This window comes from Cebidichthys violaceus, unplaced genomic scaffold, assembly GCF_023349555.1.
Source record: "Cebidichthys violaceus isolate CVI_PGR_0920_01 unplaced genomic scaffold, fCebVio1.0.p SCAF_12, whole genome shotgun sequence".
NCBI lineage: Eukaryota > Metazoa > Chordata > Actinopteri > Perciformes > Stichaeidae > Cebidichthys > Cebidichthys violaceus.
Window position 1 is genome coordinate 8,642,957 of NW_027176285.1, and position 13,948 is coordinate 8,656,904.

At 39.2% G+C, this 13,948-nt stretch overlaps 1 protein-coding gene across 4 annotated transcripts in view; it reads left to right on the plus strand.

Moving 5' to 3' along the window:
* The first annotated feature begins 3,469 nt into the window (after positions 1–3,469).
* Positions 3,470–13,948, plus strand: part of pdlim5b (PDZ and LIM domain 5b) — a 35,965-nt gene continuing 25,486 nt past the window's right edge. For all 4 annotated transcript variants that reach the window (XM_068706183.1, XM_068706184.1, XM_068706185.1 and 1 more), the window contains exons 1-2: positions 3,470–3,570; positions 8,483–8,588. In XM_068706183.1, the coding sequence (XP_068562284.1) occupies positions 8,490–8,588 (99 nt within the window). In that variant the 5' untranslated portion in view covers positions 3,470–3,570; positions 8,483–8,489. The remainder of the gene's footprint in view (positions 3,571–8,482; positions 8,589–13,948) is intronic.

Below are 13,948 nucleotides of genomic sequence, written 5' to 3' on the forward strand. Positions count from 1 at the left end.
ATCTAATCGTGACAGTGTATTCTTTAATGCACTATTGTCAATTTGCCAGTCGTGTTATTATGAAGCAGTATGATCAACACTTTACACATAATAAACCTTGATATATGCAGATATGAACATTTCAATGGAGTCTATGCACAATGTTTTATATGCATTATAGTACATCCATCACTGACATGGCCTTCCAGAAGTATTATTTGTCATATGTGAGAGCTCGCGGAACAAATATAGTATGTAGGTAAAAATATTTGTAAATCCACACAGAAGTGCTGTCAGGAAGCAGATGGTGGTGGATCTATTGTCCTCTATTTCTTTTTTTAACCCACACAATCCCATTCATTTTCTATTTGTTCATACCGCAGAGCAGCAAGAGTAAATACAGATAGAGCGTAGGGAGAAAGGGAAGGGGACGACATCAACAGATGTCCCATGCTGGATTTGAAAACCAGGACATCTGAGAGACCAGGATGACAGAAGTCCATAAATAATGTGGATCTGTTAAATGTAAGACTCTATTAGCAGGGGGGTGCTGTTCTACATTATGCATCCTTTTTTTTCATTTTTACTTGTGTGTCCATGTAATTACATGGTACAGTTCCCTCCAAAGATGAGGCAATTTATTTAAAGTGACACTTAAAGTGTGTTCTTCCTTCCAAATCAAACACCCAGAAAGCCCCCGGTTGACATGTCTTTGAACTTTAATTCCTAGATTTCCTGAGTGGTTTGCTTATCCAGTTATGTAAAGATGATTTAAAGGTATGTACAGCGAACCTTACATAAAGGACTAGTGCACTTCAGTGGTTCAATCGCTTTGCACAGGGGAATTTTGCTGCTGGGCTTCCCATTAGTCTATAACCATATATTGATGTGGCACACATGTAACTGAAAGAAAGCCCAGCTGACCTGTGCTGCAGAATGCAAACATCTATCTAGCTTCACTGGTTGACTAAGTGGTAATCTGTAGAATATGTCATGCCTTTTTAACATGTACAAAAAAATCAATATATATTTATTCAACAAAATATCACAGTGCAAAAATAAAAGGATTAAAAAAAAGCATTTGAGAGAGCCATCAATAGCCATCAATGTGATTTATTTCAAACAAATCAAATTAAGACAAGGTAATATTCTTTAAAGTAATAAATTAGTAGCAGGACAATTGATGCGCTGTGATTACCCATTGGAATGCTAAAATAGTGTGAAACATCACTTTGATTCAAATGTTTAACAAAATACTGTACAGTTTCAACATCCTAGTATACACATTCCTGTCCTGTTTGAAACTGTGGATTATGCTATAATCACACTTTACACCTGAGGGATTACAGGCTTTTGTCCACCAAATAAGTATGCAGCATTTTACCTTTAAACGTCCAGATATGTAATACTGACCAAAATTCATAAAGGTTTTCCCCTAATGCTGCCAAACCTCTTAATCTCCCACCTAACCTGCAGACCAGACAAGAACTTAAAACACTGTTGGAACATAAGAAATAGGGCTGCAACTAATGATCATTTGTATTATTAATTAATGTGCAGAGTATTTCTTCGATTAATGAAATTATAGGTTTTTTTTAATAAAATGTCAGAAAAAAATAAAATAAAAAATTGTTCCAGACTCCAACGTGATGTCTTATAATATCAAAATGTTATTCCAATCAACAATCCAGAACACAAAGGACTAAAATAACTATTCAATTATCAAAATGATTGCCAATTAATTTTAATGTTGGTCAACTAATTGTATAAACTACTAATCTGTGTCATTACATTACAGTCAATTAACAGACGCTTTTATCCAAAGTGAAGTAGTACTTCTTGAAGAGGTGGGTTTTCAGGCTGCGTCGAAAGATGGACAGCGACTCTGCTGTCCTGACATCATCTGTGTAGCATTAAATGTGCTTTATAATTTCAATGTCAATCTGCCCGTCATTGCTTGATATATTACTGTACGGCAAAAATATTGCCCTGATGGTGGTGCTAGAGGAAAGGTTTATCCTCATATAGTATGTAAATGGTTTCTAATCTTACTTTGTAAAACCTTGTTTTTATATTTGGACATTTTGAGTCATACATTTTTACTTATTCTAGGTGTGGCCGGCCATAAATTGGTGACAAAAGCCCAGTGAAGTTACAGCAACAACTTGAGAGATCAGTAAAAAAAAAAAAAAAAAAAGAATAATGAAGCCAGGAATGTAGTAAACACTGGTTAATGATCATATTTTTCATTGTTTTCATAAAAAATGTTGATGGTCAGAACTCACAATTTTCAGTCACAGATTTCATTGGCTTAAATTGGCTTCATGAAAACCTCTGCCTCAGGCTAGGAGATATGTCTTGGTAGTAGAGAAACCAGACAACAAGATGAATGACACATGTTGAGGTATGAGTTTGCGGAGGAGAGAAGGATAAGTAATAGTCTACAATTCTTAGCCTCCGGCCGTGACGCCCAGTGGCTTTAAATCCACAGGATTTGAATAAACTGTGAAGCATGTACTCTCTTTGCTGACCACTAGAGAGCATGCACACACTGTGCCACTAAAATCTGGGTAACGATCGGAACCTGCTATCACAGTAGCTGTAGAATGGAAAAGCAATAAACAAATGACAATGATACACCTAACAATGTTGCAAATGGCTTTACATAGAAATGGGAGCACACAACATGCAAAGGGAAAGACAAAGTGAAAACGCACAGTGAAATATTAGAGAACACGTGGATACAAATCATTTATAGAAAAATCTGTCAAGTCAATTAAATAGTACTACATTACACATCTCCAATGATTTTACTGTGCAGCATAAAACACCCTCTAACTTTAGATCATTAATTTAAACAAGAGAGGAGCTCTGCTATGTCTGTCAAAGACATATTGATTGAGCGATCCCAAAAGGAAATTGCACTGTCAGCCAAATCAACGAGAATCACAACATAAAGAAAAAGAAGTAACGACAACAAAAATAACTAAAATCGTAACTGGAAACTGGATTACAATGTAGTGTAACGCAATCAATGCAAACATGTGTAACTCTTTGATTGTAATGTATCTTAATCCAATTAGGATATGACAGAGTAAAGTGTTTATGATTAAGATTTAGTTCTTTTTGCATATGTGACCGAGTATCGTGCTGAGCTTTACGGTAGTCCCACAACAAAAGGACACTTTCGGTGATCGCTCAACTAAAACTCACCTGTTCTGTCCCAGTCTGACATGCCCATGCCTGTCGCTGTGTTGTCTGAAATCGACAACCACACACGCGTACACACGCGTACACACACACGCACGCACGCACGCACGCACGCACGCACGCGCACGCACGCACGCACGCACGCACGCACGCACACACACACACACACACACACACACACACACACACACACACACACACACACACACACACACACACACACACACGCACCGCTGTGAACCCTCCTACCGGCAGCCAGATGGGGCTGGCTTTTATGCGGAAGTTTCAGTTCCGCTCTCTCCAGTTTGACTTCGAAACTGAGAACAGACGGACTAAAGTCACGCTTCTCTCTGCACACCAGACCCGGCTTCACAACGCAAGGTGAGTTTATCTGACAAGTCCTTTTTAAATAATGAGACAGGTTATGGCTCCATTTGTTTTATTTTACTGCTACATGTGCCCGTTACAAAGACCATACAGAATGTGCATCGAAATTTGTAGCAATAACTTCACAACACGTAAACAATTTGCTATACTGCTCCTAACAGTGACACTGTTTGTTTTACTGACAAGCAACAAGTGGGATAAAAGTATATCAGAATAGTGCACTAATAATGTCTGACATGTGATTTATGTCACACCCACTGAGGCAACCAAAGGCACATTAAGATTCAGGTTCCGTGAGAACCATGCGGGATTTCACACACTCTAAGAAATGGCCCTTAAAGTAAACACACGATTGAAGACGACCTGGGTATTAATCACTTTGTCCCAGGATGACAACAACTGAAGCTATACCTTATGTTAGATAATTACTCCTAGAAGGTATATTATATTGTATGGTCTTGAAACACTTCAATGAATAAAAAGTAGGCATTTGAAAAGTAGACACTGAATGTAAGAATGGGTCACCTGTTAGAACAAACGTGTAATCAGCCAGTGTACAAAAAGTGTCCCATAAAATCAGGTTGGAACAAGTTGTCTTTCTGATACTTGATAAGCCAAAGACATTGAATACATTTTACTGTCAACTGTTTTCTTAAGGTCTTTTCATAGTCTAACAAAAAGTGTACATATATTGTTATTTATTCATATGGAATATAATTTTGACATTGACACATAATAATGTAATAGATGTCATTGACAGTAGACTGGTGAGGTACAGCGGGCCTACACTCTAAAGCATACTGCACTCTGTGAGTCAACATGTCCTGTAATGATGTCCCCAGGCAACACTGTCCCATGTAGCATTGTGAAATGAGCATGATGTCGGAAACTCTCAACAGACAACAGGCACATCCCAATATTACTAAAGGTTACCTGAAGGAAACAGCTGTATTTTGACGCATGCAGTGCAGAGAGCATTGAGGTCAGGCTAGTGAATGGCACTTACATTCGACCCTGTTGATCCTTGTTTGATTTTTTTTAATAGTTTTAATATTTAAAGAAAGTGTTTCTTATTCAACCACGACTAGGAAGTGTCCCCAGATTTTAACACAAATACCCCCCCACCCCCCCAAAAAAACATTACACGTCATATTAACTGTAAATTCAACAACATCTAAATTCAGTATCACACTATTTTAATAATCTACCTGCTAATTTGATCAGGCAAGTTAAAATAACTTCCAAAAAAATGCATAAATGTCTGACAGTAGATAACTTCAGAGGGTCCCATTTGTGCTGTTCTAACAGTGTTGTGTTTTAATCTTGCTTTTGATGTGAATGGGCTGAAATATTAAGTACAATAGTGTGCCATTATGACAGGAGCTTGAAAGATAAGGCCCGAGTGGAACGTAACCAGAATTATGTCTGAACTAGTGGAAGGGTTGAAGTGATTGCTGCTGATAAAATGCTTGTGCAGAGCTCAACTGTTGTCCTCAGTTTGGGAACACTGAAAGGTGTGTCTGCTCGTGTCTATGCATGATATCATTAGGGATTGCAAAACAAGTTTGAGCATGAGACCTAATGTTTGTTCTTTCCATATTAGGAAAAAGAAACGCTTCTGATATGCAGGTATGACTTGAGCCTGATCCAGATTCCACCATCAACATTCATGTAGACTGAGATGTGAAATACTGACAGAGCTATTCAACCCTGTGTATTCCTCAAGGGTGTAATAACAATGGGAGCATGTCGTCAAGCCACGACTTTTGGCTCAAAGATCTTTGAATACAACTTCCAGTTTGTATGTCCATTGTGTCTTGTGTCCCCTCAGAAAAGTACTTGGTGTAGACTCAAATGACAACATGACACAATCATCAGTTGAGTTTCTTTATATTGAGATCAAAACATCAGGTGCTTTCATTTTCTTTATGTATTGTTGGTGAAACATTATAAATATGCGTTCATTATCACTATTTTAGTTATTCAAGGATGTTTCTCAAATAATGCTGCAATCTGATGAGTTTAACATTGTCATGGTCACAATGAATGGACAATACAAGTCTTGTAATTTCCTTAAAAATACACTACTTGGCTCACCTCCACCCTTGGTCACCTTGAAGAAGAAGACAGCTGACTTTAATTGGTTGCTTTCTTATTATAGACCTGCATTCTGCCCCTGTGCACGTGTGTGTTTGTGTTTAGTTCGAAGGAGTTTTGTATAAATAGTAGAGCTCTGTGCTTTCACACGTGATTTCATTTCTATCTCCCCACACCCTTTGGTGGCTCCATTGATGGCCTCTTTAAAGAGCCTGTTCCCCTCCAGGCGTGATGGTGAAACAGTGTGCAGGCCAACTGTCTGGTTTGATGTGTGTCTGGTACAGTTAACCAGGTGACGGGCTACAGCAGGTGGTGCTGTGTCCCTGAGGGAATTGGTGACGGCAGCATGACTTACAACCACAAAATGACATTCCTCTGAGATGACAAGGCATTATTGTTCATGCAATACTTATCAGGAAAGTATGTTGTCTCTGCACTGCCCATCACACGAATGTGGGAATATTTCTTCCTTTTTTTTTCTTGTGCTTCTTTTTCAAGGCAGGCATTGAAACATTTAATTGCTTAATTTAATAAGTCACATGCACACATGTTCTTTCAGCCATTGATTGCACTGATGAAGTAACATCCTGTTCACCACAGCCAGAAATGAAAGAGCAGATTCTCAAATGTCTGTCATTTGCTTTGCAGTTTAAAAGTCGTAAGTTCAACACCAAATGAAACCCCTCTGTTCACCACCAGTCCCTTTACTGTCTTTACTGAAACACCTTTAGTTCATTACATCAGAACTATGAGTCTTAGCTTTCCCAGGTTCTCAGTTTCTCTCCACAGTACACCCTGATAGCAACTAACAATGCACCCGTCTGTTCAGAGTTAGACTCAGCTTTGCTTCTACATTTCCCCCTTTTCCATATAATTGCAAAGCACTGTATGTGACATATGATGAATGTGGGTTAGCCTTTGATGTCACGTTTTCATGTCAACATACACCCTTCCTGTTGGGCAGGGCAAAGGTGATATATTTCAACGTGGTTTGTGTTTTTTCCAAACGTGTGCACAGAGGCCCACAGTCACACAGACCGATTCACTACAGCCTGTCAGATGAATACTCATACCAGATTAAAGTATTCTGCAAATATGATATACCAATTTCCTCAATCATTAAACTAATAAATGTAATATTATACTAAATCTTAACATGTGACTGTACTTAACCTCAGTCTTGCTTCCAGTAAATAGCTTGCAGCTTCAATTTTTCAAGGGAAAAGGAATGCATGACAGGCAGGGCTTAAACCAGTGAAACTCAATAGTGCATGAAATATTGCTCTGCACCAAATCGTCTTTGTTTGCTGGAACTGTCCTTTTGATTTGAATGCACACATGTATAATCGGGATATGGTATTTGTATGAGGTAATGTGGTAGATGATGGTGCATTTAGATGTTGAAACGCAAATCAAACTTGCTCTCTAATGAGACGTTGCGTTGGCAGCTGAGCTCTATCGAGTCTCCGGCCGTCCAGGGTGTGTCAGGCCTTTGCCCCAGCAGCACCACCACTGCCTGAGGGAAAGGCTAATGCTCACTCTGTTTGGGATTAACTGGGGTTTTAGCAGGACTTGAATTCTTAGGAGATATTTCATATCAAGGTTTCAATCTCCTAATCCCAATTTCTCAACTCCAGGAATGAGTGTTAAGGATATATTCTAACTATTCGCTACACCATGTCTTACTTGGAAGAGGAAAACCAGAAAAACTGTTTCTTTGCCTCCCAATGGCTGATTTTGTTTTTTAAATGCTTTACTTGTCCCTGGCTTAATTGTTAAACCTCCTGTGTGTTAGTATGGTGTACAGTATCTCCATGAAATCAGATTATTTTTTAATGTAGGTGTGCTCAGTCTACCTTTTTTATTTTTCAAAAGCAGTTGGTTCAGTGAAAAGACTCTGAGATCAGAGGTCCAAAGTGCAGCTCCAGAGTCGCTGATCTGATTCTTTTAAGGTAAACAAAGGACAGTCAGTACTCGTGTGCTATAAATATCCCTGACTCGTTTCTTAATACTGTGGCTTACTTCTGATTCACTGGAGGATGTGCATCAACAGCATTCAATGCTTAGTTACCACTAAAAGTTGTTTTTTTTAAAGTCCAAAATGTTTGGTGGCAATAGATGTATGCTTTTACATATTTTTTCAAATGAACATGGGAGAGTGAACTAATCCATTCTGAGGTGTAACTCTTTGACACCCTGTTTCATTATTAATCCTGCAATGCACACGTCACTAAAGGTTATGTCTTACGTCTTTGTTTGCAAGTCCAGCGTACCCGTCCACTATATACTGTATATGATATATTACAGACTCACTATCACCCTCATTGCAGATGGAATAGGGCCAGGGACCTGCTCTATAGCTGTCAGCAGAGAGCTATGGGCTTCAGTAGAGGACTATAGAAAGACTGTTGTACTTGAATAGATGGCTTGTGACTGTGACAGTAGCCCCAACAGGTCTGGTGAAATGTTACTGGATGAAAAAAATAAAATAATGAATATCCTTTACTGCGTTAATAGTTTTCATAGCACACAGTGGTGGACAACAATTAATGGCGTACCTTTAATCTCATCAGAAGAATGCTCCTATTTGGGTTTAGGTACAATATGCAGCAATCTTTTCTAAATGCAAGTTGTTGGTTGCACAACATTTAAATGTTGTGTGATACCCAGTTTGTTTACATCCTCGTTTTCCTGTTATTCTCTTCTTGTTTTTCCTAATGTTTCTTGTGGCTGTGGCATTTGTTCTGTCTCTTGGTGGATTATGCCCCTATTAACATCAAGTGTAAAATGTCTCCGCCTCTGTCTCTAGGTGAATCATGAGCAGCAGCTACAGTGTCTCCCTGGCTGGCCCTGCCCCCTGGGGCTTCAGACTGCAAGGAGGGAAGGACTTCTGTATGCCCCTCACCATCTCACGGGTGAGTGGAACACATACACACAACACTTATGCGGCCTTCACTCCATGACAGTCACCTCTGAGGAATGCTGTCCATGCACACTATGCCATTTGTCTAGTCAGTGATGAAAGTGTGTGTGTCGTCCATCTCCTGTGTGACACTCATTGCTGGATTTAGCCACCTTTCGTAACAGCTCATGGCCTCTGTCACTCAGTCCCCCACGTTCATAACCTACCGCCCGTAAAGGCTATGACTAATTGTCATAATAGTGTTACATAACCGAACCATAACCACAGTATCCGTCAATTTTAAAAACTCCCTTGAATTTCTCTGACGGTCATTCAGGATATTTTGGAGGATTAAGCTGATGGCTGTTAACGACTGCTGCTGTCATTTTGGTCATTCAGCTGAGGGATGGTGCTAACTGTCCGGGCTTTTCTCCCTGGCATTAGTCCTGATGCGAAGCACAGGAAACTATGTTTAGTGGATCTGCTATTGGAACATCAGAACCTGTCCCTAAATGGCCAAAAAGCCACAGCGGTTCTGTAATAACTATTTGGACTTTGGGCCACATAAACTGAAACTGGGATTGAACTGGTTGACCAGGTTCTGTTGAGTCCCCAGCAGGGAGAAGGACTGCTGGACTGGAGGGCCCACTGATGGAGAAATAGGCCTGTTTATGAGACGGGTCCAGCCAGGTGTAAGGGCCTTCTGTGCAAAACACTGTGATTGTTGCACAAATTACAAGAAGTCTGTAGTGCAGTTTACTATTAGTCTGTCAAGTCTTTTTCAAGGGTATCTGAAGTGTCTCAATTCTATTGACATGGCTTCTTGTCAAAAAGGATTAAAAGAAGACAGCTTGTCCTCTACTAGCGCAGTCTGTACTTTGACAACAACTCTTGAGTGCTGCAGAATGAGCCGTGTTATTCAGTTCATGCTGCTTCCTGTTATGTAATTGTTATCTCCATGTCGTGACCAAGGTCAGTGACTCTGTTTATTTGTTGTTGGCAGGATCAGTTACAGAAGTTTGAATGTTTGTATGGAGAGAAGTGACTTTTCTCAAGAGCAAACCTGCATGGCTGCTCAGACTATTTTTATGTCTTGCCACAATGATAATAATGGAATGAAGGACGTTATGTTGTCATACTGGTATGTAGCTGTCAGTAGACATCTTGTTGTCATATCACAAAATAATATGCAAATGAAGCACCTCAACTCTTGTCACCTGATTAGATGTGGGAGCAAGTTTTATCTGTAAGTCTACATATAAATAGAAAACCTCCAAGTATTTCCGTAGAGGAAGAGGAAAACAAAATCAGCATCAAATTGGCCATTTTGCCTCTGTTGCCCTTTCAGTTTTGGCATCGGCTGTTAAAGAAACACAAGACCAACATCTGCTTAAAATCCCCTCCACTTTTAACAGCTCAATGTAATTTCACTAGGAATTCTTAAGGGAGTACAAGAGTGCACTGACCCAAATTTCACACAGCATTTTTACTATTTAGACTTGAATATGTACTCGTTTTCATATCAGGTAAGACAATGTTTTTGAGTTTATATGGTGAAATATTCTTACTACACTACATAAAACCCACACGAAAAGTGAGAAGCAGATGGTCACCTGACACCTGATTGTAATATTTATATAGGTATGTAGCTAGTTTAAAATAAAAGAAAGACGGGTGAGTTTTGAAGAATGTCCAAAAAGCCTAACGGAAGCCTTGAATCTGTTAAAATCATGCATGTGATGTGGTAGTTTTGATTATTTCTTTCCACAAACGCGTTGAATTCACCTCCTGCGTTCACCAGCAGTCCTGTGTGGAGTCACCAGTGGTCTGGAGCATGCCTCGGTACTGCTAAGCCAAACAACATGGCTCTCACAGCTTTTCACTCCATTGCGTTCTAGGTTTGTGTCATTCCTGTGACATATTTTCATCCCAGCGCATGACCAGTGAATGGCACCATAAATGGCTCAGATTACTTGTTGTTGTCCAGGCGCCAGGAATAAGACCCCCTTTTGTCTGTTTATCTTCCAAATCCTAATGTCACATAGGGCACAGCCAACAGAACGCGTCCTGGACATGTGCTCTTTGTAGTAAAGCTAAAAAGTGTATTCATTTTCATACATGCATTTCCTTAAAACTGATAGATTGTATCTGTATCTGTAATCTAAGTTAAAGGAGTAACAGTATTTACAAAGGGAGGAGTAAGTGAGCAGAATGTATATACATGGAAACATCTGCCAACAGCTTAACAATTACTTCAGTTCATTCATTAGCTGAGGGACGAGGAAGTTGTTTAGATCATTTGCTTATTTTAAGGTTCATTAGAGACCCACAATGCTAATTAGACCGACTTTGCAGGAAAGAATATTCGTTCACATTAAAGCTTTTATTTATTTATGGATGGGATTGCTATGGAATAATGATGTAATGACTTAACATATCCTTACCATATGTAACTAATCCAAAGATTACATACACTACAGTACTGTGTATCCTTTTTTAGGAATATTTGGCTTTGGCTTAGAAATAACATTAAATCAAAGTATGAGGTGGAGTACATATCATAAGTCATATGCATAGTGTAATATTGAGTCAGGATGTTTGTTAAAACTGAGACCACCCGATAATGTAAGGATGACTTATGAAGGAAGTCCCCAGTTACGTTCTTTCCGTCATCATCTGTGGTTATTCCAGCTCCTTTTTTAGGCATTTCTTGACAGGTTTCCGCATGGGAAAGACTTCAATTATGTTTGCATTGCTTATGAAACAGCAGAACAGGCCTAGTCAAAAGACAAAGCATAACACTAGAGTGGCTGAAATCTATTCACACAGTAATTTGAGTTTTGAGTTGAGAAACAGTTTGGTTTTAAATTCATTGGCCATTATTCTAATAATAACATATTATGTAAGAATAGTTCATCAGAACTAAACCTAAAGAATAACTGGTTACAAAAGTTCAGCTGGGGCTCAGCACAGAAAAATGTCCCCCCTTTTCCCGTTGACCCCTCACTTCCCTCCCTTGTCTTTTGTGTCCTTTGGATTGTTGTTTTAGTGGCATGCGATACTTTGAGTGAACGTTATACGAACTAATTTTAGCTCTGTGTTGGCAGTGGGCTTTAGGCTTCCAGATTTGTTCTTTTTCAAGCACCTCCATTATGTGTTAATATGTTGAGGCTACTTTCGCTCTCAAAGAAGAGGAATGTGATGAAGTAGTGTGTCAGGGCAACCAAGATCAACATCAGGGGTAAAAGGTGTTCTTTGTGCATTCATTTTAGGAGAGGAGGATCCAATAGAGGCCCTCGTTGGCTAGCTGGAAAATATTATTAGCTAAATAAATAATGTTATATCTGCTAAGTATATATTTATTATAATATATAATAGTATATTGAGTTAATTATTAGAGCTAAGTGAACCAAAACCTTCATGAGATGTGCTTGGTGGGTTTCCAATGAGAAACTGAGACAGCTGTTGTTAATTTTTCAAATATTACTTCAATTTGAAACACCCTCTACTACGCAGATTGATCTAATTTGTAAACGTATTACTTTCTCACCAGTCGTTCACATTGTCGCTGTATACATCCAGCATGTGCTAAACTTGAAAGGTTGACCAAAACTGCACTTTAACACTCTCTACGCAAACAAGTGCAACCAAGTTAGATTTGTGGAGCCAACAGTTCAGATCTCGTTTGGGAACATGTACCATTTAACAGCTCAAAACCATGTTGTATTGTTTCTGACACCTTATTGTGGATTTACATCCACATGCAAACCAAAAGACACCATTTGTATGTGCTTTGACTGAATAGGTTGCACAGTCAGGTTATTTGAATAGTAAGAAAGGGTTCATGTTGAGTATTAGATGTTACAACGGTATGTGATAAGCAAGTAATGGAATCGCTGCAATTAGAGGATATCTGTCCGTTTTTTTGTCATTGATTTAAAGTTAATTCTGCAAGAAGTTTGTAACTTGTGTAACTCATTGGATAAAGAATAATCTCCCTGACATTGAGACTTGATTCAGCTCAGATCCAGAAAAAATAAAACCAGACAGTGAAAAAACTCCCCTGGCATTTCAGGAAACTATTGAGACAGATAACTTGTGGCCTGTGCTGCATAGCTGTCATACAGTTTGTCTGTATTTTTTATCTGCCTCTTGTATGAAAGTCTCTTGAGGTTTTTTTTACATGGAAAATTCAATCGAAACCAGTGAAGTTCATCCCGTATTTCATAGCCTTGTGAGTGTACGCTTCACAAGGCATATTTAATAATCTATGATTTTATGCAGGGTCGTAAAGATGTGTTCAGGTTACATATGGGTTTAGTAGAAAACAGTTATCTGAAGTTTGTGTTTGATCCCAGTTTGATCTCCCTGGTGTCTGTCTGGAGTTCTATTGAGGCATCTGCTTTCAATCTCCCTAATGCTATATGGCAGAGCTATAAAGAATAACCAAGCTGTCTCTTCATTTTGATTTAGATTACTCACACTATTTTCTTTTCGTTTTGATAAAAGGTATTTTGAGCAACAATCTTTTTCTCAGTTTGAGAAGAGAGAGGAATGAGCCCATATGCTGTAAATTCAAAGACACTATGGACCACTGCACATGATCTGTCTTCACTACTATCACTATGTTTTAAAGTCTGTTGGATGTAAAGACATCACCGACAGTGATAGTGCATAATAACAGGCATCCGATGTTATAAAGCATTGTAAAGTGCTTTGCACAGCTCTCTGGATTGCAACATAAATGCAATCCATTTAACATTTACCACAGTCGCACAATCATCATGTGCCAAAATACGTGTTGTAATTCCTGTCAATCACTTATGTTATGGTACCTGTGTTGTCAGCTTTTAAAAAGCATGCTGAACTGTATATTCAGCATAGAATGGTGTGGTAGTCTTTTTGTGTCAGTCCAGTCATTAAAACTTTATATAGCCAGAACATTTCAACACTTAACAATCATTATGCTTTTTGGCTGAAACCAAAAAAAAGCCCAATTCAAACCCCACAGGAGAGTCGAATGAATCATGGATGCAGGTGGAAACCAGCACTTGCACTTGGCTCAAGCCCCAACACCGACTAACAGCCTTTTCATATCATCTGCCTCAGCAGCGCTAGTCAGCCGGGTTTGTTTCTGACCTGACTAAAGAGCATTCAGTATTCAGTGAGGGGTTGGTACTGCTTTGTGTTGTTTTGTTTGCGTTGTCATGGCGATTTGACCAAGCGCTCGTACGTAGGTCCGCTTGGCATCTCGTGTTTTTCAGCGGCCGGATTGATGCAGTAAGAGACTGGGGTCAAACCATGACAACCACGGGTCTACCTCTGCTCAAGTGCCCTTAATTGCGATGTTTGGCTTGGAGTTCTTGCCGCTTG